Source organism: Dasypus novemcinctus, chromosome 27 (genome assembly GCF_030445035.2).
Source record: "Dasypus novemcinctus isolate mDasNov1 chromosome 27, mDasNov1.1.hap2, whole genome shotgun sequence".
In the NCBI taxonomy this organism is placed as follows: Eukaryota; Metazoa; Chordata; class Mammalia; order Cingulata; family Dasypodidae; genus Dasypus; species Dasypus novemcinctus.
The window spans coordinates 2,768,151-2,793,890 of record NC_080699.1 but is presented as its reverse complement, the minus strand read 5'-3'; the positions used below and the strand labels follow the sequence as shown (position 1 = coordinate 2,793,890).

Genomic DNA, 25,740 nt, shown 5'->3' with positions numbered 1-25,740 from the left:
TGTGTATGTCTATGTACATATGGAAATTCTTGGTGAAAATTAAAATTGCATGCAGTATCCCACCCTGGAGATGTCTTTTTTTTTTTTTTTTTAGGAGGCACCGGAGATTGAACCTGGGACCTCCTACATGGGAGGCAGGCACTCAACCAGTGAGCTATGCCTGCTCCCCCAGATTATTTGTCTTTAATCACTTTATTTCAAGCACTCATCTTTACTTCTGAACAAATAAGAGGCATGTTAACATAAACATAAAGCTTACTTTAACTTTTCCTTGAGTCAACATTTGTTAGTTTTCATTTCATCCATCCATGGAGTCTCATCAGACATTTATTTCCTTTGTATAAATGCTGAAGCAATGTTGTACGAGTTTTAACAAACTTGGAGCAACCCTTTCTTTGTTTAAAAAAGAATGTTTCTACCGTTCAAGACATGTATTTCTTTCAGTAAGAATAAGCATTGTATCTAAAGTGTAGCCTTCATAAAGAGCATGTCCTTGAATTAGTTCATCCAAAGATTTCTCATGATTATTCACACACACTGAGAGCGTGTTTTAGTGAGTTTCAAAAAGAAGCCACTGTACAGATATTGGAAGACCCTCGTGTGCCCATTTAGTACTCACGAAGAGTAGGTATTGATTCTTTTTGCTGGTAAATAGTCCTGGAATGTTACCAACAAAAAGTTTTTTCCTAATGGAATTTCAGGCCTAGATTAAAATTTTAAATATTTGTTCATATGTGGCCGGCATATTTTGATAAATCTGCAAAAATACATTTTAAAAGAGTATTTGGAGGTATGAGAAATATGAAAGGTAGACAGAAGGCAATGTTGTCAATCATATATTTGTAAAAAGGAAACTATTCCGTGTACTGCGTACTTAATTACCATCCGGCTGGTGGAGGATGTAAATGTGGATTAGAAATCATACTAGTAAACTCATTGTGCATGGTTCAAATACTTTGGTAAAACCTAATCTCCACTTTTAATTGAAACAATAATGTCCATCACAGGTCTAGAGTACAAGCAAAAATACTCCAACAAAAGTGACTTCACAGCATGTCAAAAAAGCTTACTAATTTTCTCAATTTGTTTTCTCACTGATAACTCGGGGATTAGTTGTCCACGTCAATACCTGACAACTAGTAATCCTGGTTCCAGTTTCTATGTTTTCACAGTATGACTACAGGAGAATTAAATTATCTCTGGAATATTTTGTGGAAAATGTGATATAATTCCTATAGTAGAGACTGAATATGATCATGTTCTCAATTTTTGACTTACCTAATGAAGTCATCTCTTTTCAGGATTATCCTAAAGTTTTGCTGCTCATTCTTTCCTACTTTTAACTAATCAATACCTCATTAACAATAACTAGAGATGAGAGAAAGAGGCGAATTTGGTGGGCTGGGGTGGGTGTGGAAACCTCATATTTTTTTAATGTAACATTAAAAAATTAATTAATTTTAAAAAATAGTAAATTTGAATGTATCAACAGCACTTCTTACTAGTAACTCGTAAGTGTGAGAGATATAAAACAAATTTTCCCTTAGACTGGTTTCTTCTCATTTAATAGCTTAAATTATAAATTAATTTTTATTTTAAAGTATATTGTGTCTCCTTTTTAAAGTAGGAAATACCAGTCTTTTTTTGGGGTATTGTCTCTATTGCTAGTATTGTAATTTCTAAGATAGACATTAATTTCGTTAGGTTCTTTTGTTTTATTTACTTATTTTATCTTTTAAAGCTAAATTCCATTCCATTCCACTTTTTAAATGTTTTCAGGAACGGGTAGAAAGTTACTCTGCTCTTAGCATCCATGAGAAGAATCCTGAAAACCGTTGCTGTCAGGCTTGTGGGCTGCATCGCCACTGCAGATTCTCAGTGCATTTATCGGGAAAGTTGTACAACAACAGGACTATGGAAACAGATGATTTTATGTCACATGATAAACAGGTATTTTTCCCCCTTATAACTTTAGTTTTCAGAATTTAGAAGTTTTCAGTACATCAGCTTACACAAAAGGCCCACAAATGGAGATATTAACCCTGGGAGAAAGGAAGAGTACAATGAAAGGTGGCACAATTTTGGAATGTGGAAAATACGTCTGAAGCAGCAGATTCTTTTCCTGACCCAGTCAGATAATAAAACAGGGGCACCTTCTCAGCGTTCCTCACTTCCGGGCGGGAGAAAGGATGATACACGGATAAGGGAGGAGGAAGGCGGTCACTGCGGCGGGGTGGGGCAGCAGTGTCCTGTGACACCAAAAGGGAATTTGATCCAGGTACCGAATTTTATGGCAGATAATCCACCAAACTGACAACCCACGAGCAAATGGTTGACGATGCCTGAACATCCTGACGTGCAGGGCCTGAAAACACCGTGCCTGGCCCTAGGTTGTATTAGAATGTGTCGGAGTCTGGAGTGGTCAGCACACACTTAGAACTGCGGGTTTTGAACGAATAGGTAATGCTAAAGAAGAAATATTTAATAGGCAAGAGCAGAGCAGTGCATTGTGAAGGGACAAAAAGTGCAGGTGCAGATTACTTGTATTTATTTTTTAATCTTACTTTATAAAAGGGTTGCACTTATAGTGCAAAATACTGAGAGCTCTGGTGAGTCCGCATATCCGTGGAGAGTAGAGATGGAGCTCCTAAGTTGTCTTAAATCCTTGCAGCCAATTACCAGGGTGAAATCTCTTCTTTATCTGAATTCTTCTAAACTGGGTAATGGGACCCTCAGTACTGAGGTAGCGTGATTGTCCAGATGATCTGGGCAGTGGGACCCCTCATTTCTGAGGTTCAGTGATTGAGCAGATCCCCGGGGTAGTCTGGGTCCCAGCAATCACTTAGAAGGTTTTTGTGGGAAGAATGAATTCAAAATAAGTCTTTAATGGTTTTTTTGGCAAGTTTCTGTAAAAACATATTGGTTTTCAACACAGTTATGTGCAGATTTCACTATTGTTTAAAAACTGGCCTGTGGCTTTTTAATGCGATGAGACATGTAACATCCGAAAAAAGTGGTTTAATACTTAAGGACCATGTTCTGTTGTGTAGACCAAAAATATCGTTACATGTGTGTTCACCCCACTTGGCTAGCCGTGGCCTGTCCTGATAAGGAAGTGGAGTTAGAGAACCATTTCTAGTTCTCTAAGAGCTGTGTGAAGTGGAGTAAGGGCGTCACTTACCTTTTGGGGCATATTAGATAGCTATATATAGCCAAATTTACAAAGCTACACATATTCAGTGCCTATAAATTTATCCTAGCCAAAATAATTCAATAAAAGCAAATGACATAATTAAGAAATTCATTAAAGCATTATTTATAATACCAAAATTTTGAAAATAATCCAAATAAAATATTAGGGTAATAATTTAATGTACCATCCTTTTGTGACAGGATATAATATAATCACTAAAATCATATTTATGAAATTTGTGAAATAATGCTAGGAGAAAGTAAAATAATGAGTGCATCTTTGCCTCTGTAAAATGTGTATATGTTTGTGTTTTGAAACCTAGCTGAAATTCTCCATTTTGTGTTGCTGCTTGTAGATGTATAAAATTGAGACTTTGTGGTTAACAGTGGATTTGTTTAATGATAACATTTCTCCTCACTTATCTGAGATTAGCTTCTTGGAAAGAAAGAATGCTTAATTGAAAGTATAATTAGTGGGAGAGAAGCATTTTTGTTGTAGCCTCCTATATCTTTGGGTAGGACACTGGGGTGAGGGGCCTTGGACCCTCAGACTTTTGTGAAGTCTGTGGGTTTAGATGAGAAGGAAAGACAGATGTTAAAGCAGCAAGGCAGCTGGGAGGACGGAAACAACCTCCAATTACTTTCAGCTTTCCCAGGCCACGCAGACTTCTTAAGAAACCTGAGATCTGATGGGAAAAGGCAGTAGTGTCGAGGCAAGTGGCAACGCATAATATGCCCATGCAGGAAAACAAACAAAAACAAAAAATCAGGCCAAGAAGAACAGAACCCCTTGGCTTGGCTATTGCTCTGTTTCTGGAGATGGAGGCACAAAAGACAGACTTCTTCCCAGCTTTCTCCTTCCCTTGCCAAGGTTTTTCCTTTGTTCTCCATCCTTCAACTTCTCTGTGGAGCTGGCTCCTCCATAGATAAATGAGAGACTAGAGAAATGCCTCAAAAAGCAACTCGCAGTCACATCCTATTACCATGTGAACAATGCGCATTTTATTGTACTTCCCTGCCTTAGTTTGTTAGCCGCTGTTGACCAGCAAGACACAGCTAACAATTTACAAATCAGATGCTTCCTGCTGCCTTGCAGTTCATCATCTTCTGCTTTAGGAAATTTGGTGACAGTGTTTAGCTGTTTCCAATTACGTCTTTGGATAGACAGGATCCCTCAGTTCACACTGATAACCTCACGTTTATCAGCTCAGAAACTGCGCTGCGCCTTCCAAGAGGATCAGCTGCCATTCACGCGACGTCTTCCTGATTGCTACGAGAACAGTCATCACTGGTCTTATCATTTCGTCTATCTCTGGCAATTTTTTACACTCTTGTTAGTTTCTTTAATGTCCAAAAATGTGTTCAGGGATTTCTTCTAATCGTCCTCGTTATGCCTGTCAGCATCACTGTGTTGACCAAATTAGGTGTCACTGCACCTGCATTGCATTACTTCACTGACTGTAAAAGACGCATCAAAAGGGCTCCAAACGTTGCTCCCACCACCCCCACGCTCCCCGAGCAGCAGCGGGACCCGCTTCCTGCCGACGCAGGCGGTGGTCTCTGGGCCTCACCCGCTGGTGGGTTCCGAGGCCTTGAGCTCGGTGCCAGCGCTCTAGTTTTAACCTGCGCTCTGACAGTCGTGCCTTTTCCCCGAAGCCATGCTGCGCAGGAACACATGGGTGATGCTCAGTAGCTGTTTCAAGATTACCTCGCCGGAAATGCGTGAAGGCCGTGCCCTGACGGTCGCCGTGGCCTGCTCTGATGCAGCTCCTCGTGACGCTGCGCTGGGGGTGCCCTTTCAGCCGCCTTGCGCCCTTCTTAAGAGCCCAGAAGCCGACGAGAGCATGCTCAGCTTTCCGCTCGTGGTCTTGGGAAACGCTTCCTCTTCTCAGATCGTTCGGAGAGACCCGGTGTGAGGCCGTGGCTTGTTCACGCTCGGTGGCTTTCCCGGGACAACACCATCGTCAGGTGAGATCTGCAGGAAGAGACAGGTCAGCAGTGCCCTCGCCTGTCCCTCCCGCTCTGAGGACAAGACAACAGAAGAGAGGCCGTGGCCACCAGGGCTTCCTTGGGGAATCCACTAGAAGGGCAGACACTGAGCATTTCCATTGCTGCTCTCAAAGTAGATGGTTTGGAGAAAGACTCCTATGGCTGTTTGGGTAAAATGCAATCCGAGAATAATGTGATTTGTATTTCTGTCACATTGTAATCTGTATTTCCACAGAACAAGAGGAATATCCCTGCAAAGAATTTTTAACTTGGGACAAGAACGGGGAAAAGACATTTCAAAATCCTCGTTTTAACTGTATTTACTATGTGGAAAAAAGTATCCTTTGAAAATATTAAACATTATAGCTTCCTTGTTTCCGTTTCTAATTTCCAACCTCTCGGCCTCTACTTACACTTACATCCATCAGCAAACCCAAACTTACCTTTAAAATAGTCTCATGTTAATTTTTTTTCCAAAAGAGTGGGCGATCACATTTTATGTGGAAGAGGCTGACCTGCAGTCAGACTTCCTAGAAAACGATCAGTGTTTCTAACAGCCACAATACGCAAGCCGGCCTCCTCCCAGCCCGGGCTCGCGGGTGTCCTCAGAGCGCGTTAGCCCTGCTGCCACGTGGGTCAGGCACGGTGCGCGCCTTCTCCACAAAGGACGACCACAGGCTGAGCTAGCTGTGCTGCTGGAGGCCGGGGAGCTGTTACACCTGGCGACGGGAGGGCTGGGAACGGGACGGAGGGTGCGGAGGGTTTCTCAAGGGCAGGCAAAACTCTGTTTCGCGTCTGGGTGCTCGTTACACGGGTGGGAGTTCAGGTTACCCCTTGGGTGTGGATGTCAGACTTCAGAACAGGTAAACCTAACGGTTAAGTGAAATATTTTGAGTGTCTTCTGTGTTAGCCTGTTTCCTCAGGACCAACGTTCTGAAAGAGAACTATTCATTTCACAGAGTGTTTTTTATTGTAGAAACCCTTGAAGACTTTATAAACAAAAATTTAATAATTGGCTGACAGTAAAAGTTTAATTTACCTTATTCATATAGGACACATTCATTAAGGCAACAAATATATCTAAAAACGAAGTTTTTTTTTTAATAAACATTTTTTTGGGGAAAGAAGTTACTTAATGAAAAACTGTATTGGTATGAGGTTTGTGTTAGTGTTGGTATGAGGGTTTGTTTCAGTTTTATGTATTACCTATAGCTAGAAAATTATCTTAATCCCAACATTTTTAACTGAGTAAACATGTTCTTACATTACTTCGCATATGCTCCCTTCTTTTTGGTGTGCCATTCCTTCTACCTTACACCCACTTCTCTCCTTCCCAAACTTGGCTTAACTCTGATTTTCCAAGACTCACTTCCAGCTCAGTTGCTTGGGGACATTCGTCTCTGGACTGGGCTAAGTGCTCTCCTTTGAGCCTTGATAGCTTGTCTGTCGTGTCTGATATTTGTCATACCGATTTATAACCATCTCTCTTTCTTCCAGGGCTGTGAGCCCCCTAATACTCAGTAAAATATCTCTCATTTATGTGTGTGCTGCTTTCTCGCATCTCTAGTTACTGTTAACAAGGTATTAATTATACGTGCCTAACCCAACACTTGAGACATGGCAAGTGCTCAGTTTTTGTTGACTGAATTGAATACATGAAGGAAGGTAAAGGAACACATTGAGTGAACATGAAAAATAAAATCAGTAATGAATTTATTAGATCCTACTATTAAAAAAGCTGTAAACCAGAAAGGCTGTATATTCATCACTGTATTATTGACTTGATGACTCAGATAATGTTTATTTCTCAATTTAGGTATTTATAATTGGCAGAATTTGTGCGGATCGTACCAGGATTTATCATAAACTGAAACATTTTAAATTCAAGCTGTACCAGGAATGTTGCTCCATTGCAGAGAAAGAAGAGGTGGAGGATGAGCAGGTTAAAGACACAGTGGAAAGAATTTTCAGGAGGTCCAAAAAAAGTGGCTGGATCAAAGAGGTAGGCAGAACCCTCAAGCCTCTTCCTGTAGATTCTGGAGCCTGCTCTGATTTGCAGACGGGCACGAATGATTAGAAGGAAGTGACCTTTCGGAGAATCTCCCCGTCTCTCCTCTGAGTTCCTCCTTCTGCCCATTCCTTTCGTGCTCGTGCTCACCGTGGTCCTACCCTGGAGAGCAGCGGGGTGTCCCGCCCTCCCCGCCTCTCGGCCCTTACTGGAAGCGCTCTGTCCCGTCACGTTGACAAACGCGGCATTCCTTGTTGGTGCCCTTGTTTTCTTTGGCAAAGCACAGGACTCCCCTCTGCTTGTGTGCTCCCTGCTCTTGGGAAGAGTTCTGGGGTCTGGGTGTGGAGGAGCCCCTGGCGACCGTCTGAGGAAGGGCTCTCGGCTGCCAGTTCTAGTCCACCCACGCCCCGCGCTGGAGGACACGGGCTGCGCCGCGGCGGGGTGACTGAGGAGCAGGCGGGGCAGGGGCCTCAGGCCGCGCACCGGCCCCCGTCCCCTGCTGTCCCCTGCTCCTGCTGGCCGCTCAGCCTGGCTCCGGGATGAAGCGGGAGTTCTGAAGGGAGCGCTGGGCTCCCGGGGACCTGCTGGCAGCCCCGCGCCGGGCCGCTTTCAGGGCTGTTCATGGGGCGTGGACGGAGCGCTGATGTGTGCCTGCAGGCCAGTTAAATGAGGCTGCACCAGAGAACAAACAGGAGCTTTTCATTTTTATTCTTTTAATTTTTTAATTTTTAGATTTTATTTTTCATTTATTTCTCACCACCCCCCCCCCCCCAGTTGCCTGCTCTCTGTGTCCATTAGCTGTGTGTTCTTCTGGGCCCACTTATATTCTTGTAGGCAGCACCCAGAATCTGTGTCTCGTTTTGTTGCGTCATCTTGCTGCGTCAGCTCTCCGTGTGTCCGGCGCCACTCCGGGGCAGGCTGCACTTTTTCGCACTGGGCAGCTCTTCTTCTGGGGTGCACTCCTTGCGCGTGGGGCTCCCCTATGTGGGCGACACCCCTGTATGGAATGGCACTCCTTGTGTGCATTAGCAATGCGCGTGGGCCAGCTCATCACACGGGTCAGGAGGCCCTGGGTTTGAACCTTGGACCTCCCATGTGGTAGACAGACGCCCTATCAGTTGAGCCACATCCCCTTCCCTCATAGCTTTTTAGGAGATGAACATCAGTTGTTTTGTTTTTAGGTACCGATGCTGGGGATTGAACCTGGGACCTCATATGTGGGAAGCTGTTGCTCAACCACTGAGTCATATCAGCTCCCTCAGTAGTATTTTTAATCTTAAAAGAAAAAAGCAGTAACATGTGAAGCCAGACCTGAGATCCACTGCCTGGGTTGTATCCTAGGGAAACTGTAAAGGAGGAAAATGAAGAAGCAAGCAAGAACTTAAAGGATAAAATTATGAGCAAAGAGAAAGAAAAAGAACACCATAAAAGAACCGCTTAGAACATGGCCCTGTCAGGAGAGGCTTCTTTGGACAGGCAGCCCCTTGCCTGCCCCATCTTGACCCTGAAGTCTTCCTTCTCTCATTTCACTCTTCGTATTTTTAGCTTTTGCTTTGCTTCTACTTCCCCCTTTTCCAATCCTCTCCCCTGACCTTTCTCTGTGCTTTTCCATTTGATTAGCAGAGAGCCTGTCCTCGTTTTCCTAGGTGACCCTGAACTCTTAAGGGGCTTATGGATACATGTAAGTGTTGCCAACCCTCTAGCAGAGTTAAGAACTATTGGGACACCACATTTATAAAGAATTGTGCAGTCGGTGTGTAGAAAAGTTACTGGGCTCTATTAATTGCTAATAAACAATATTATAAATGAGGGAGAACATTAAACTTCTTGCAGAAAAAAATAAAAAGCATTTCCAAATTACGTATAGAGAAAGCTTAGTTTGAGACAGCATGACTAAGAATAGGCAAAGAATGCCAAGTGTCATATTTTACTTAGAGAATAACACTTGGTGTTGGACATGGAAGGTATTTCACAGCAGTGTACGTTGGGGACGATATGCACAATCTTTCACATAAAAATGCCAGAGTTTATTTTCTTTTTGAGGTCTCTTCTACTTAAAAAATATTTGCCCATAGTTTCTGAAACCACTTCCTGGAAACCATAGAAGTTTATCATCAGTGTAAACCCATACGCAGTTTTTTTTTTTTTTTTTGAGCTGTAATTACATTTCAGAATTTGTTGAGTGCTCTGACATTTCTCAGCTTGACTGGCCACCCCTGTCTCCTGCTCTGGGTGGCAGCACCACGGGCGCCCCTTCTTTGCTGCCTGCACTCTCCTGGCCACAGTCACGCCCACGCTTCCGTGTGCAGGGGCCAGGGCTCTCCCAGGGCCCGTCTGCATGGCTCTTTCGCTCTGGCCTCCCGGCGATGCCCGCTGCATTCGTTCCTGACTTCCTCCCGCTGCTCATGGTTCACGCTCTCTTTGTCCCTCAGCTGCCCTCTCTTCCTCCAAAGCTCCTTTTCCCACTATCCCAGGGTATTCTGGGTCCTTCTTCCCAAAGACCTGCCAGCTCTGGTGACGTCTTCGGCCGGCCCTCCTTCCTCACCCTGCCCCAGGGAGCCCTGTTTTCAGTCTAATGACATTAAAATGGAAGGAGCAACTCGAGGCTAGACAAGAACGAATGACAGGAAAACGGCCATGCAACTGTGATGCTAACATATATTCCATTCTAAAATAGAGCTGAAGAACGCTCTGTTAATATGCCACTGGCAAAATTCAAACAAGTGGGTTTTTTTTGTTTTTATTTTTAATTAAGAAGACACTGCATTTGATGATGAGGTTTTCAGGAAAGTTACTGGGTTCCTGGAAAGGGGGTAATGGGTACATGAGACCAGGAAGTGAAGAAAGTATGTCAATGCAAGTACCAGGTTTCAGTTTTTACAGTAATTTTTAAGCAGCACACAAACCCTGTTCTGTAGGTAAGAATGTTAAATTATATCTGAATATCCCTCCCCTTCCCAAAACACTTATTTGTGCTCTTCTCTTCCCCCAGCCCCACTTTAAACATCTTTTCCTTGACTTTTCTTCCACCTCTTAAGCTGGTATTTCTTAGAACATGGTCTTAAACTGCCTACACCAGAATCCCTAGATCCTTGTGAAAAACACATCCTGCACCCCCTGCCCGCTCTGACCCTAGGTCAGACTCCTTGGAGGTGCCAGGCAGGTAGCGCTTAACAAACCAGAGGAGTCTTAGAAAATGGGGCTGGAGGCCTCCTGAAAGGGTCCACCCTCGACCTCTAGACTCTCCCGCTGGGCAAATCCTTCCCTTCCCGCAGGTCTAGCTGCTGCTTCTGGGGGGAAGACTCCAAACTGCTTCTTTCTTTTCTAACCTCTCCCCCATACTCCATTCCCACGGTTCCAACTGTTTTCATCAGTAGGCCTCTGCCCTGGTAAGAGAAATCGTCATCATTAAAATAAACCCCACACTCTCCAAATAGTAAAGAAGAGGGATGAACAGAGAATCTTTAGGTAGAGGGAATGGCTACGTAATGCTAACTGCTTTCTCTCCGAGTTTCACTTTCCCTTTACGGTTTTTTCTTTTCTCACTTCAGTGCTGTGCCTGCCCCCACTCTTTAAAATCAGGAAACAGCAGTCTTGGAAACAGTCTTACATGAGGGCTGAAAGCCTGGGTTTGACATTTGCTCTACCACTTAGTAGCAGTGGAATTTTGGGGCAAGTTACTGTATTTCTTTAAGCCTAAGTTTTCTTATCTGTAAAGTAGGAACAAAACCAGTAACAATAAGTAGACCTTTAATTGTGGAAACTAAACGAGATAGCACATTTTAAGTATTTAGCATAGCACCTAGCAAATAGTAAGCGTTAAAAGTTAGCTATTATTAGTAATTAAAGTCAGGAGAGGTTTTCCTTTCCTAAAAGTATAGCTGAGATAGATTATATTTTTCCAAAAGAAATTTACTAAATAAGAAAGGAAAAAAGGATAGAAAGAAAAGTGATATAAAAAGCAAGCCTCAAAGCAGGCAAATCTTTAAAGTACAGGTTTACCCCTTGAGTACTTTACTTGTATATAGCATGTCTGAGTGCTAGGCCAGGAGAACCCCTGAATAGTCCACAGGCGTTTCCCCTTAGGCGCTTTCCTTCATCCTTTCCAGCGAGCTGCTGTAGCTGCAGAGACCTGGGGGAATGAAAGGGGTTCATAGAGGAAAGCGCACTCCTCACACGCCCTTCTCTAAGTCCTGTCCCCGGTCAGCGGTCAGCGCATCTTCCCTCACCCCAGGGGCGTGAGCGCTCGGAAGCAGAGTGGAGAAGCCGCTGGACCAGTTCTCGGCCTCCCCTGAAGTCATTCTTCTCATAAGCAGCCTTGAACTCTCTGTGCCCAAAGCTGAACTCATTTCGTTCCTCCTTCCCCAGCACACCTGAGAAGTAGCCCCGGCGGCCCCGTTACTCTCCTACTCTCTCAACCTTGGAATCCCCAGTTGGTCCTCGACTCCTCCCTGCTCTTGTTCTGCCCTGCTCTTTATTCTCCACCTTCATGACTAGCACTCAAGCCTGGGCCCTCATTACCTGAATTATTCTACTGGACTCGTAACCGTCGACAAACTCTTGCAGACACGGCTCTTTGCCAATTTTCTTAATATACATCTCAGATCACGTCACTTCCCTGCCCAAAGGCCTCTAACAGCTTTCCATTGCTTGTCCAAGTATTGCTGAACTGCCTAAACGAGCCTCTCACATATTTTAGTCTCTAACCTCCACCTTTTTGGTTCAGGCTTTCTCTGTTCTCTTAAAACTCCCCAGAGTAGAGTACAATCTCCTGTACCTCCTCACCCTGTCCCTCTGGGAAGCCTGGTCATCTGACAGAAAGCTCTCCCCGCCAAGTCTGCCTACCAGTCTCAACTGAAAGGCCACCCTTTTGGGGAGTCTTTCCCCCCACCTCGACTAACCACAGCCTCCCTTTGAGCCCCGACACAGGCTCTGCCTTCTCCATAGCACTTACTGTCGTTGCTCTGCTGCCACTGAACCCCCATCTCCTGTGCAGCAGGGAAAGTGTCTCGTTTTTCTTGTACTGGACCATCATTAGCAGAACGTTTTGGTGTATATTATGTACTCCACACATTTTTGTTGAGTAAATTATTGAAGTTATTATATTCTAAGTGTTATAATAGAAATACGACAATTTGCAAGACACTTGTAAATATAAGATCCCGTTTGATCTCTTTCCAATGCTTTCTGTGAGTCAGAAATGCTTGTTTAAAATTGAGTCCCTGTTTATAATAAAAAGATTTTGGTTCACAATTACCATGAACTGCACTTGTTCCTGTGTCTGAAAGGGCTTGAAAAGGCCTAGTGTATCTCCACTCTCTGAGTGAAATAACCAGCTTTTTTATTGTATGTGCAGAAATACGGTCAACTTGAAGAATATCTCAACATAGCGGATTACTTTCAAGATGAGAAGTTTGACTGAATTGTAATTAATTTCCTTCAGAGAAGACTTTATAAATTCTTGTTAATGTGAAGATCATGGCCTTTATTTCTCTGTATCATGTGATGTGTATTTACATATTTTATATCTTCATGACAAAATATCTTGTTAAAAACATATGTCCATCTTAATGCCCATGAAACAGACTCCAAATAAAACTTTTATTACACAGAAAGCGTGAGCTTAATAATTTTTGTCAGTATATGTGTTTTAAAATTATGTAATAATGACTTTATGACAGATAGCTATTAAGCGAATGCCAGTTTAGTAGAAATATATTTTAAAAATAAAATATATTTAGTCTAATGTCTATGTGTGTTGCTTAATCACTTCCTGCATCTGTTCATCACCCGTTCGCAGTCTTAATAGCTTACTAATATATTTTTGACTACCTCCTTATCTAAATCAGTGCCCAGTATAGCATTCAGTTCCATCCCCTTGCCTCTGAGTGAGTTGTCACTTATTCATTCTGGGCAGAGGAATTCCTTTGTCCTTCTCTAACGTTTCCTTTAGAAATGGATTTCAGGCCTCCAGGGGCTTTCAAGCCTCTTATTCAGGAAAAATTTCTTATTTTCGTGCTTTATAATATTCTTTCTTCTATTCAATTTTGTCTAGCTGTTATTAAGATATATTTGATTTCTTTTTATCCATAACATTTCCCCACTTAAGTATGTATGTTCAGATCAGAAAATCTGAGACAGATAACTTTAGCCCAGAATACTTGAACAGTATATTTTTGGCTTCTGCATTGTCTTACACATCTAAATTTTCCCTTAATAAAGTAAAATGAGCAGTTCCAGAGTGAGCAGATGGACCTTGTCTGTTCTGTATCTTGAACTCTTAAAAGTGGTGTTCTAGGAGGGTCTACGCTGCTTTAGAATTTTAAATGCTGGTTTCTTACTGGAAATGGTGGTTGAACGTGGCTTCATCTATCACGTGGGGCTCATGGCATGGACTGCAGTGTATGTGCATATATCAAAAGCTGTATTTTATCAAGTTCTTGCCTGGAGATTACTTAGTATTTTCTGCAATTCATTTCCTGAAGTTACCCCTATTTAAACAACCTGAGTAAAAAATTTTAAAGCTCACAAGTGGTGAGAATACTGGAGTTTAACGTGTGGCCTGCATCCCTTTTACGAAAGTGTAAGAAGTTTCCGCCACGTGTTCCTGTCACTGTTATTCTCACTTCCATGGCATATGGAGAGGATCCTTAACCAACTTCCAGGGAATAAAAATGGAGCCAGAGTTGAAAGGTGAAGGTGAAGGGACAATGTCAAGAAAGAAGCAAGGCAGAGCTGAAGAAGCGATACATCACGCTGGCCGGAGAAGGACCACGATGACTCACAAAAAGGACACCCAGAGAAAATGAAAGAGAATGAGCGCGAAGCTATCTCCGATGACCCTGACAGCAGCACTTCTCAAACGTGACGCCACAGACAAGATTGAGGCAGCTCGAGAATGAGAGTGTTTCCACATGAGAGATTTTTATCTAGCCCCTCTTTCATAGCATGCATTTCATTTGTAAAATTAAGGTGCTGATGATGCCGGGAACTGATGATGGGAGCAGCTGCTAGGGCAGGCATCTTGTTGGTTTGAAGGCCCTTTCCTGTTAACCAGCATTCTGGCTGTTGATCAGGAAATGCTAATACTTTCCCTGAAGTCTGAGCAACAACAGAGCAAGCGCCTTCGGGGGTGTTTGGAGAAACAGGGGGTTTTCAGACACGCAACACCGTGCGACTGTCTTAGAGGCTGCCAGGGAGTGAGCCTTAGTCTCTAAAAGAACAGGAATATTGGCAAAATAGAAGTAGCCTTTTCACATATTACCGACAACATTCCCATCCTCATCCACAGCATGGATTCGCTATAACACTAAAAAGAACTCGGCTGTGGCCGTGACTATCTCCCACGTCTGATTTTTCACTATCGCGTTAGGTGCTGTAGTGTTAGATGGCTACAGAGAGCAAGGACGATGAGGAAGGAGCAATGACCAGTAAAAGAGAAGCGACGCTCGGAAGAATCCAGATGCCTTACAGAAGCTGCGGGATTATGAGAAAGAGAACAGTGCCGTAAAGGGGGTGGAAACAACCGGAAAAGAAATGCTCACTTGATGGGCACAGGACACGGTTAGCCCTCTTCCTCTCCTGTCTGCTTTCGGCCTCATCCGGGTGTGGAGTTTTCTACTCCTCGTTCCTTAGGAGTATTTCGGGGCTTGCGTGGGCTCCAGGGCGTTTCCTGGGGTGGCGGCATCCCCGAGCTACTTTGCTGTAATGCCCAGCCCTCGCTCCACGCTGGGCTCTGAGGCTGCAAGCCAGGGGTAGAGAAGTCAGTCCTGAGTTTGAATCCCTGTCACTTCCCTGCTGCATGATCGGGAACAAGTAACTTAATTTCTATGAGCCTCAGTTTCGTCATTTATAAGTGGGTTACGGTACCTGTCTCTCGAGATTGTGGATTAAGGAGGATCATATGCTAAGCGCTGTGCCTAAAATCGGGATGTTTAGTAAATAACCACCGACATGAATGGAGAGGAGGCTATTGATGATTATGTCAATTTGTGATTCAGTGGTTGCCTGAGGGTAGATGTGTATGAAACACTTTCAAGTGCTCTAAGCTTCTAGATTCTTGCACGAAAAAATTTTTAAAATGCCTGTTTTACAATTTTTCAAGATGCTTGCAAATTTAGCACAGAAATCAAAGCTCACATCATTTAGGAATAGCTAATTTGACCAAGGCTTCGTTATTAATCAAAGTCCATTCTATTACAGGTATGTAAGTAAGGTTTAAATTGAAATACTACATTTTTTCTCTTTTATCAGGTATGGTTGCTGAATGTAAAGAACTCATGGTAATAGAAAATGTTGTCTAATGAACACAGCTCTTAAAACATGAAATATAAAATGATGAAAATGCGGTCACTTTTTAATGGCACCTATGACTGTAGGAAGAAACTTGAATGAGAGAATTCTCCATTCACATTTTGCCTACTTTACAAAAATACCTTTCTGCCTTTCTCCACTTGAGAGGGGTGAGAGACAGGCTTGGAAAGGACAGTAGTTCAATGAAAAATAAAAATGTAAAAAGTTCTCTTCCTTCAGAGTGTACTTGTCCCCATTTCCAAACTAATCTTCCAGGCTTTGTGAAAATAATAGAGTAAAATAGACCAGCCTCTAAGGAACTAAAGTTTTAGATAAATCCACTCTTAGAATGTTTGCCTCTTTTCTAGCTACAGTACAGTTTGATTTTCACTGGAATGCCAGAGTTGGTTTAAATCAACGAAGCCCCAGGGATTGAGACTGAACTCCAAATGGCTTCCAAGTTAGGGGACCGGGATGTCGCTGCGCTGGGGGCCCCGTACTGGGCCCACCCGAGCGTATTCTGCGTATCTGCCGCGAAGAGCGGAGTGGGCGCTAAGGCTTGGGCCTGAGCGGGTGAGGACACGCGGCTCCCGTGGATCCGCCGGCTTACACCTCCTGGCAGCTGCACGGCTGCGGCCTGATGCTCCCTGGGGCTGTGAACGGCCCTGGACACGCAGAGGGGGCGCGTGGCTGCGCCCAGGCCCCGTCTTGGCTGGAGGGGGCCCTTGACTTCTCCTCCACGGACGAGCCAGCCCGGCGTCCCCTGGAGTCCGTGGCTTGCCCGGGCTTCCCTGTGCGCCCGCACCGCCGCCCGGAGCCGCGCCCCCGCGGGCGCCCCCCGCGCCCCCCGCGCCCCCCGCGCCCCCCGCGGGTGCCGTCGTCTACAACCCACGGAGACGCCCCAGGGGCCCTCCCAGGGGCCGGCGGCGGCCGCGAGGGGCGCGGGGCGCGGGCCGGGGCCCCTCCTCGCGCCCGGCTGCGCCCCGCGGCCACTGGGCGGCCCCCGCGCCCTCCCGCCGCCGACCCCGCAGCCGCGCCGGCCTCCGCCAGGGGGCGCCCGCCCCGGCCCGCGCCCCCCCGGCCCGCGCCCACCCGCACAATGAGCGCCTGTGTCTGGCCGTGACGCGCCGGCTCCGCGCGCGGCGCCCGCAGGACCCGAGCTCCCGGCGGCTCGAGGCGGCGGCGGGGACCGCGGCTCCGCGCGCACGCGGGACGCGCCGGGCCGGGGAGCGGGCGCGGCGCCGGCGGCCGAAGTTTGGGAGTTGGCGGCGGCGCGTGCCTGCCCGCGGGAGGCCGGTCTGCGCGCTCGGCCGGGGCGGGGGCCGGGCCGCGGGAGCCGCCGGGCGGCCCCGAGCGAGCCCGGGCGGCCGGGGAGCGCGCCCCGAGCCCCGCGCCCCGCGTGGCCCCGCGCCCGCCCGCCGGGACACGCGCGCGGGGACGCCCACGGGCCGCGGACCGAGGAGACGCCCGAGGAGCCGGGCGGAAGCCGCAGGTGAGGGGCCGGCCCGCGGGAGCCCCCCCGACCGCCCTGGACTGCCGAGCCCCGGGCGCCGCGTCGAGAGCGCCCGCGGCCCTGCCCGCGTGGACCCCGCGGCGCCCCCCGCCCGCCCGCGCAGCCTCGTCGCCCGCCGCCGGAGCCCCCCGCCCATGGGCGCTGAGCACTGAGCCGCACTGCCCCGGATCGGCCCGCGCCGCCCGCCGCCACTCGCCGTCCCAGCGCCAGCGGGCCCGCGTCCAGCGAGATGGGGGACACTGCGCCGCCGCAGGCGCCCGCGGGCGGGCTCGGGGGGGCGCCCGGGGCGGGGCTGCTCGGCGGGGGCGCGGGCGCCCCGCGGGTGCACAGCGCCATCGTGGAGCGCCTGCGGGCGCGCATCGCCGTGTGCCGCCAGCACCACCTGAGCTGCGAGGGACGCTACGAGCGCGGGCGCGCCGAGAGCTCCGACCGCGAGCGCGAGAGCACCCTGCAGCTGCTGAGCCTGGTCCAGCACGGCCAGGGCGCCCGCAAGGCCGGCAAGCAGGCCAAGGCCCCCGCCGCCGCGCCCCCGCCCGCCCCCGCCGCGCCCCCGGCCGCCGCGGCGCCCCCGCCCGACTACCACCGCCACCAGCACCTGCTGACCGGCGGCGGCGATGGCGGCGGGCTCAACGGGGAGCAGCAGGCGCCCGCCTCGACCCCCGCGGACCAGCGCAACTCGGCCCTGATGGCGGTAAGGCCCCGGGCCCTCGGGTGGGGGGCGTGGGGGGCGCGCAGGCGGCCGGGTGCCACCTGCGCCCGGAGGCCGGGCGCGTGCGCTCTGCGCCTCGACCGCCTGCCGGTCGTGGCGGGGCGCTCACGCGTGGGCCTGCAGCCACGTGGCGGGCACTGCCTATCGGGTGCGCGTCTGGGGCCGCCGAGGCCCTGGGGAGCAAAGCTGGTGGGCGCAGAGGCCCCGACTGGCAGGAGCCGGCCCTTGAGAAGCCGCTGGGACCCGCTGCTCGGGCGGCCCTGCGCGGCTGACCAGGGTCCAGGCTCTTCCTTCCCGCCCCACTGTCCTCCCCACTTGGACATGGCCCGGGCTCTTTGGGTTAAAAGAGCATCAGTAGGAATCTGTACCTTAGAGCACGTACCCTGAGTGTCCAGAACAAATTTGGGGGGAATATCCCAGAGATAGGCCGGCCAGGAAATATTCCCGCACGTTACCCGATTTCCTTTGGTCCCCGGCCGTTCCCCTCTTTTTCTAGGCTCATTGATCAGTAGTGCTGACCTACAGTGGTCACCAGGGGGGCCACTCTTCAGCCTCTGCTGGTGTCAGACCCCAAAGCCCTGGTGGTTAAAGGGCTCCCCACCCAGGGGGCGGACCCGCGCCATCACTGGAGGTCCCCAGCCGTGGTCAGGTGACTGCCCGCCGGCCGGCGGCCTCTGGGTAGAAGGCGGCCCTGCACAGCCACGAGGCATCCTGCTTCTGGCATGTGGGGCCCCTGGAGCGCCAGGTGTGCCACAGTACAGCTCTGCTTTGCCCACGGCAGGAAATGGCCACGCACGCCCCAGAGTTCCCAAGTGCCCGCCAAGCACCTCACCAGAGCCTGACAAGGAGCTCTGGGCAGGGGGCCGTCTCCAGCCAGGTACACGGGGTGTTCTGCTCCGGCTCCCTCTCCTCCCGGGCCTGGGTCCTCGAAGACAGTTTCCGGCAAGCCCTGGGGCTAGGGGATGCCCTTCTCCCCACCGCTGGCGCAGTGGCTTGGGGCGCCCAGGATCGCAGCTTCCTGACTCCAGTTCCAGACGAAGCATAACGAACAGTCCCAACTGCCCCGGTTCCCTGCTCTGGCCTCCCTTGAACACAGAGAGCCTGTGGGGCTACTCCAGGGCTTCGAGGCCGGTGTCCCTTCCTTACCACCTGCTCTCACCCCGCTCTCCTGAAATGCCCTAGGAGGGCAGTGGGAGTTTGTCTTGTGAGAGAGAGATGCCGGGCGGAGGGGGACAGGAATTGCTCAGATGGAGAGATGGAGTACTGCGGCCCTGCAGCCCCGGGCTCTAAATGCCTTGACCGTGTGCTTCGCAGTCCCCTGGTCAGTGATTTGGGGAGGACCCACAAACGAGGCAGCCAGCCCCGTGCCCAGTGGGAACGGCCACTTCTGTCCGGGTGCCCAGACTCAGTCCTCCGGCGTGGCCTTCGCGTTCCGCCCGTGCGAGGACGCTGGCACGTCTGCTGATGGCTTATGCCTTTGGCATTCGCCTTTCTACCCCCGGGAAATGAGACGAGGCTGCTTCTTTTACCTGGGGGTTTCAGGGTGCACAGTGAAGGCCCCGTCGGTGGATAATGTAACTTTCCAATAGCGACGTCCAAGCGGGACGTGAGCGGGCCGCCTGCGGCAGAGGCCGGGGGCGCTAGGACGGCCTCTGCTTTCCTTCCTGACCACCAGCCGTCCCCGAAAGCCTCCCCTAGGGGAGCCCCTCCGGAGCGCAGTGGTGGTGGTGGGGGCAGGTGAGTCAGGAGATCCCCGGGAACCCCTCTCCACGCTTCCTTGTAAAGCTGGCGCCTCGGTGCCTGGCATGGTGACGCCAGGACCGTGGTAGCCTGACAGCGCTGTGTCCCAAGAGCGGCTCAGCATTTGGGCCCTGCTTCGCTCAACAGGTGACATGTGCGGGTGTCCCTGGAGTGGGCGCCTCCACTTCTCTGAGGCACTACTGATTTGAAAGTCTTTGCTCAGAATTCCTTCTTGATGTGTCCATAACCAGACTGATGTGGGCGGGCAGTGTGGCATGGGCCACTTTACTAGTTAATCCGTGTGCCATAAGTGACTAAATGTCCTTCAGAGAAAGGGAGGGGATATCGAGCCTCTGAAATCAAACATGTAACAGTGTCTGCGGATGACAGCTCTGCTTTCCGCATACCTTCTCGTACAACGCCTTGTGTGCAGCGAGTGATCTTGGCTGAATTAATGAAGGAATGGGGGTGAGAGCGGTTCTGCGGGATAGCGATGACTTTGAGGGGCGCTGGACTGCAGGGGAATGGACGGTGTTGGTCAGGCAAGAGCCTAAGTTTCCAGCACAATGCAGGGGGCCCTCCGGGCCAGCCCGGTGCTGTCCTGGGGAGCTGGGGTCTGCAGCCCCCGCTGGGCCACTTCTTTGAGCTCGAGCACAAGTCCAGGGGGCCCGATGCTGCAGGCGCTGCGCGAGGGCCCGGGTCGCGGGCTGCGCGATCTGCCTGTCTAGCCCCTGGCACTGAGTCGGTTTCTGGAGAAGTGTGTTTGGCGCTCCGAATGGCCCGTGCAACTGCAGAGCCGCTGGCCCCTGAAGAGTAAGGTCTGGAGCGTCTGGGTACAGCACTCGTCGTCCCCCTTTGCCCGAGTCGAGCTTGTGCTCTCTGTGTAGACCGTGTTGCTGGGACAGGTAGATAAGTGGTTCCAAGTCATCTTGGCTTCTGAGATGATCTCTTTCTAACATGGTGTGGACTAAAGAAAGCAGCTCGGACTAGGGGTCTGCATCCAGCGGCGTGACTCAGGACTAGCCACCGCAGGGTCCTCTGTACAACAGCGCGTGAAACACTGCCCCGTCTTATTGAGAAAAGCGAATGAGCCTGAGTTTCCAGGCAGGCCAACTGCAGGAATGCGTGGCCTTGGGACGAGGTTTGCCGGTGACAGGCTGGTAAACAACGGATGGCCGTGCCCGTCTTTCCAGGGATTAAAAGTACTGAGCCTTTAGCCAGTGTGCTCGAAATGGTTTAAGAGGAGGACCGGCATGCCAAGTTTAGTGTTGTCCAGATAGGACCGGGCTCCCGTGGGCCCTCTCAGTAGGGTGCCCGGCGCCGTGGGAAGCTCTGGACGCACGCCCCGGATGGGCCCCGCGAGCCTGGGAAGCCGTGGGGAGATGCGTCCAGCCGGGCGCCTTGGGGGCTCTAGGACGGTCATTTGCACACGGGGCATGGGAAAGCTAAATACTGTCAGCTTTAGCCCAAGATGTTAATTCTGAGCTTTATGGAAGTCAAACAAGGTAAATCATTGCCGAGCTCCCTGATGATTCCCAACTGGTAACAGTCACATTTCCGATGAACAGTTCAAAACCTGAGCGGTGGAGGGGGTGCCTGCGGGGGCTGAGCGCAAGGCGGCACCCCGGGAAGCTCTGGGTGTCTCCGCTGTGCCAGTGACAAACGTCCTCCCAGGACACCGACAGCAGGGTTTACATTATTTAGATCTGCAGCCGTCACTTCCCTAGGAACTGACCTCTTTTTGTGCACTTTCCCAGAACAAAGCAATCAAGGCAGAGTTCTTGTCCATCCAGGACCCTCTCACCACTTCTTTCAAGTAAGTCTAGTTGTAAGAACGCACGAAGGTAAAAAGGCTTCAACAGAGAGAGGAGCTGGCACAGTCCTTCACCCGAAATTGGCGAAAGCTGGCTTGGACAGCGCGGTGACGTTACGTGTGAGCCGCCGCCTCTTGCTTGTTTGGGTCCGTGTCTGTTTAGAGAAGGGACGCGCTGTCTTTGAAACAGTGTCGTTGCCGGGGGCATACCTCGAGTTTTCCTAAATCCTGGAGGTGGGCGCCCTATGGCTGCCGGTACCTGGGAGCATGCGCGTCGACCCAGCAAACAGAGGAGGCTTTTATGCCTCTGGACGTCGTGTGCAAACAGGGCTGAAGGAGTTGTCCCGACTCGCTGCTTCCGTTTTTGTAGCTGTGCGTTTGTGTTTGTTTTCAGGGCTGCCGCTTAATCTCAGCAGACCTAGAAGGAAATCTGAAAGGTCGCTTTGGCCTCCTAAGCAGGGCAGCTGAACCATTCTGAACTAATTCTACTCCTTCTTTGTTTGGGAACTGTTGTAACTGCTTTTCTGAATTTTAATGCCTCTTTCCCTTACACTGTACTAGGCTCTGTGGGCAAGAGAAAAACACCCTGCAGGGACCTGGTCCCTCACACAGGTGGGGGTGGCGATCACACGGCCGAGTGGAACCAGGTAAAACGGACCGACTCTGGTCCAGACGACTGGAGGAAGGGAGGGACAAGTGTTTATTGAGCCCTGGAACGTACTTGCCGCTTTCATTACATATTTTATGTAATCCCTGCAGAAATCAGGTGAGGAAGCAATATTTGCCCCCATTCCACAAATAAGGAAAACTGAGTCTTAGAGATACAATAACGTGGCCCAATCTAATGCAAATTTTTATAGTTAGCCCTGCATTCAAACCCTCTTCTTCTCACCTACTAGCTGGGTGAGCGTCGCAAAGTAATTGTCTGTGGGGGGCATCAGTATTTCCAGCTGAAGGATAAAGCTAACAATGTTTAGCAAAATGGTCGGCCGCCTGGCCTGGCTGTGCTCAGAGCGAGACGGGTGGGAGTGAACTGCCCGTCCAGGCCTGGTGGGCACAGAAGAGGAGGGGGCGTGGGCCGGGCTGGCTGAGAGCGCCCTGGGCAGTGGGGAGAGGGCGGGGACCTCGGGGCCGCCACATGGCACCCTGCCAGCCACGGAGGCTGGCGAGGGGCACACCTGGGCCCACCGCTTCTCACAGACGCTGGCGAGGGGCACACGGGGCCCACCTCGGAGGTGCTGGCGAGGGGCACACGGGGGCCCACCTTGGAGGGGCTGGCAAGGGGCACACGGGGGCCCACCCCACCTTGGAGGGGCTGGCGAGGGGCACACGGGGGCCCACCCCACCTTGGAGGCGCTGGCGAGGGGCACACGGGGCCCACCTCGGAGGCGCTGGCGAGGGGCACACGGGGGCCCACCCCACCTTGGAGGCGCTGGCGAGGGGCACACGGGGGCCCACCCCACCTCGGAGGGGCTGGCAAGGGGCACACGGGGGCCCACCCCACCTGGAGGCGCTGGCGCTCCCAGGCCAGAGCCAGCCGAAAGCCGACACGGTGGAGCCTGGAAGGCCGGGAGGGGCGGCGGGCAGTGGGCCTCCCTCTGCTCCCCCGCCTCCTCCCAGCGCCCGGCGGCCCCTGGAGCCTCCCGCCCTGCGCTGCACAGCCTCCCGTATACAGCAGGCCACGGCCTTTGGCTCGGGCACCAGCTCGACGCCGGGGAGGCTGAAGGAGCGGAGCCGGCGCAGGCCCCGCGTAGGACTTCGGGGCCACAGAGCTTTCTCTTGGTGTGTAAACCGGTCCTGACACACAAGGTTGCTCATTTACTGCTTTGGGAAAGGTCTTTCCGCTGAATAAAAAATCTCTCACTGGTTTATGAGAAACGGTGCTCCCAGGCGGCCCTGGTGGCCGGCTCGCGCGTCCTCGCTTGCTCGGGGGCAGGTGCAGGGGCCCTGGCGTCCCCTTCTGCTCCTTGCTCGCAGCACAAGCAGGTGCTCGCAGGGGTCGGCGGTGGAGGCCGCCAGCCAGCAGAGCTCCCCTCCCCGGCCTGGACCACCCCTGGCTCGCACTCGCCACCCGGGGCTGCCAGCTTTGGCGCGTTCCTACCCGCGTGCCAGGGCCACCGGCAGCGGCGCCGCTTCCTTGTCACAGCCCGAGGAAGGCAGAGGGGGCCCTACCGCAGCCAGCTGAGGAAAGGGCAGGTGAGACACTGGCACTGCCACCCGCTCCTCGGGGCTTAGTGGTTCTAGCAGGTTTTGAAGCCTGGCCTCGAGATTTTGGACGTGGACGCTTTCTAGAATGTGAGGGGCTCGTTCGTGAATTCAGCCAGCCGTCATCAGGCAGCTGGCCCGTGCGGCGCGCTGAGCTGGGGATACGGTGGTGAGCGTTTCCAGTTAGCCACGCGCCCAGAATTCCCCGCCTGGAAAGCCCGTGGGTGGGGTTGGAGCAGAAGTGTTCAGACTGGCTTCTCCAGGAGGCAGGGCGGCCTAGCAGGTAGGAGCCGGCTTCAAACCGCGGCTTACCTGCCACGTCTTCTTGCTCAGGTGAGCCATGCTCCCACCTCAGTCCCGTCGGCTGTGACGCGGGCGTGACACTGGAATCACTTTGTCAGAGGCCTCATAAGGCTTCAGCGAGGTGGCGGTGCGTCCCCCAGGGGCGCAGCCAGTTTCAGCTGCTGCTGTTCTTCACCCGGGGGTGGCCTGCCTGGGGCTCGTGGCTTTCCCGGTCCAGGGCCCTCTCTCCCGGCGCGGGGTCTCTCACATCTACTGGAAAGGTCGGCGAGGCGAGCCGCGCCGTCACTGGCTCCGCACGCAGGGGTCCCTGGCGCAGCGTCGCCTCCCCGGGGATGGGTGACCTGGCTCTTGGGGAGGTCCGCATCATGAGGATCTCTTCCCTTCCCCCTTTCCAGGACTCCTGATCTAGCACCAGAGTGGGTGGCCGTGGGTTCTAGAGCAGTGCTCTTCCCATTCAGCTACGCAGAGCGGGAGGGCTTCGTGCGTAGATGAAGGTGGGACCGTAGAGAGGCCAGGGTGGCCACGGCCAGCCTCACGGAGGCCCCCTGCTGTGGATCACCGTGTGCCTTGGAAGGAGCCGGCGAGCTCGTCTGCAGGGCGCTGGGCGCTCGCGCTCCTCCCGCCGTCACCGGCCGTCACCCGCCGCGTGTTGGGAAGTTGGCGCCTGGATGCGCTGCTGAGCCTGGAGGCGCGCCTTCGCTTAGTGCTTCCGGCGTGACTTTCCTGAGGGAACCAGGAGCTGTTGCCAAGGCTTGAGAGCAACGCAGGCTCGAGGGGTGAACGTGCTCAGCCACAAGCTCGGGGTGTCCACGAGGAGGGAGCAGGGCAGAGTAAGAGCCGCCCCTGCTCCTCGCCGCACGGCGTTCAGGCGACGGTGGCTGTTCTAACGCAGGGCGGCGAACGGGCTGAAAGGTGCTTTTGTCTTCACCCCCATCGTTGAGACTTGGGTTCACTCCCGCACCCGAGATCGATAATTCCTAGGAAAGGCAGAGCTGGCCTCCGTCGGGGCGTTCGGTTTGGTTTCGAGGGCGGCTCTTGCTTCCCGAGGTCGTCTGTGAGTGCGGGATCGTGGGACTCTGCTTCGTCAGCACGTGGCTGAACTGTGTTTGTGGGTGACTCCAGCCCACCCGGGCCACTCCCGCACAGAGCCGGCGCCGCCTGCTGCCACAGCCTCCCAGGCGGTTCTCACAGAACTGGGCAGAAGTTCATTCCGTGTCTGTTTCGGTGTTATTTTTTCCCTCCAGAAAACTGACGTAAGACAAAAGTCTGCTGCGACTGCTGATAGCTTAGCAAGGTCTGAATACACAGCCGGAACCCTTGGGGTCCTGGCGACTGGGGGACAGAGGCGGCTCACCTGCACGCCACGCGCTGCCCCGGGCGGCGGGAGGACGGTTGCCAGCCTTCAGTGCGCGCGGCTCCTCGCGGGGGTCCCTGGAGCCTGAGTTGTGTAAACTGAGAGCCGGCCCTGGGAAGGGCTCCGCTCTGTGGTGGCCCCTCGGGCTTGGGGGCCGGGACACCTGCACAGGCCACGCCGTTTCCGACAGCAGGACGGCACGCCCCCGGGGCCCAGGGTTGTGTCACGGAAGTGCTGAAGTGCAGACGCGGGCGTGAACGGGGAGCGCGGCCTCCCGGCCGGTGTCCGTGGCCGTGGCTCCTGAGCCGCCTCGCACGTGGCTCCCCCGCGGGTGGCCTGTCGGCCGGCCCAGAGCCGCTGAGTGCTTCGTGCTCAGTGACACGCTGTTCTTGTCCTTGGGAGCCTGATCTCCTGCGGCCCCGGCCACAGGGTCTCTGAAAGCGCCCGCAGCCACACAGGCCCCCGGAGGGGCGGCTAGGGAGCGGTCCTCCTCGCCATCCACTTGGCGGGCGCGCGTGTTTGTCGTGTGGGAGTTGCTCCGTCCTGCCAGATCCAGGTGGCCTTCGAGCAGGGGCCTGGGCTTCTGTCCTTGGGCTGGCGCCTGAGGATCCCGGCCAGCTTA

General features: G+C 52.0%; 2 protein-coding genes across 6 annotated transcripts in view; both read left to right on the top strand.

The window, feature by feature from the left end:
* Nucleotides 1–12,804, top strand: part of CCDC82 (coiled-coil domain containing 82) — a 31,679-nt gene extending 18,875 nt beyond the window's left edge. For 3 of the 5 annotated variants that reach the window (XM_058289122.2, XM_058289124.2, XM_058289123.2), the window contains exons 6-8: nt 1,780–1,950; nt 6,998–7,183; nt 8,371–12,446. In XM_058289122.2, the coding sequence (XP_058145105.1) occupies nt 1,780–1,950; nt 6,998–7,183; nt 8,371–8,454 (441 nt within the window). In that variant the 3' untranslated portion in view covers nt 8,455–12,446. Of the gene's footprint in view, nt 1–94; nt 1,951–6,997; nt 7,184–8,370; nt 12,447–12,545 lie in introns of those variants that run through there. The other 2 variants (XM_058289125.2, XM_058289126.2) reach the window with 2 other exon arrangements.
* A 4,087-nt stretch (nt 12,805–16,891) lies between these two features.
* Nucleotides 16,892–25,740, top strand: part of MAML2 (mastermind like transcriptional coactivator 2) — a 309,818-nt gene continuing 300,969 nt past the window's right edge. The window contains exon 1 of the mRNA XM_058289121.2: nt 16,892–17,685. Within this exon, the coding sequence (XP_058145104.1) occupies nt 17,224–17,685 (462 nt within the window). The 5' untranslated portion in view covers nt 16,892–17,223. The remainder of the gene's footprint in view (nt 17,686–25,740) is intronic.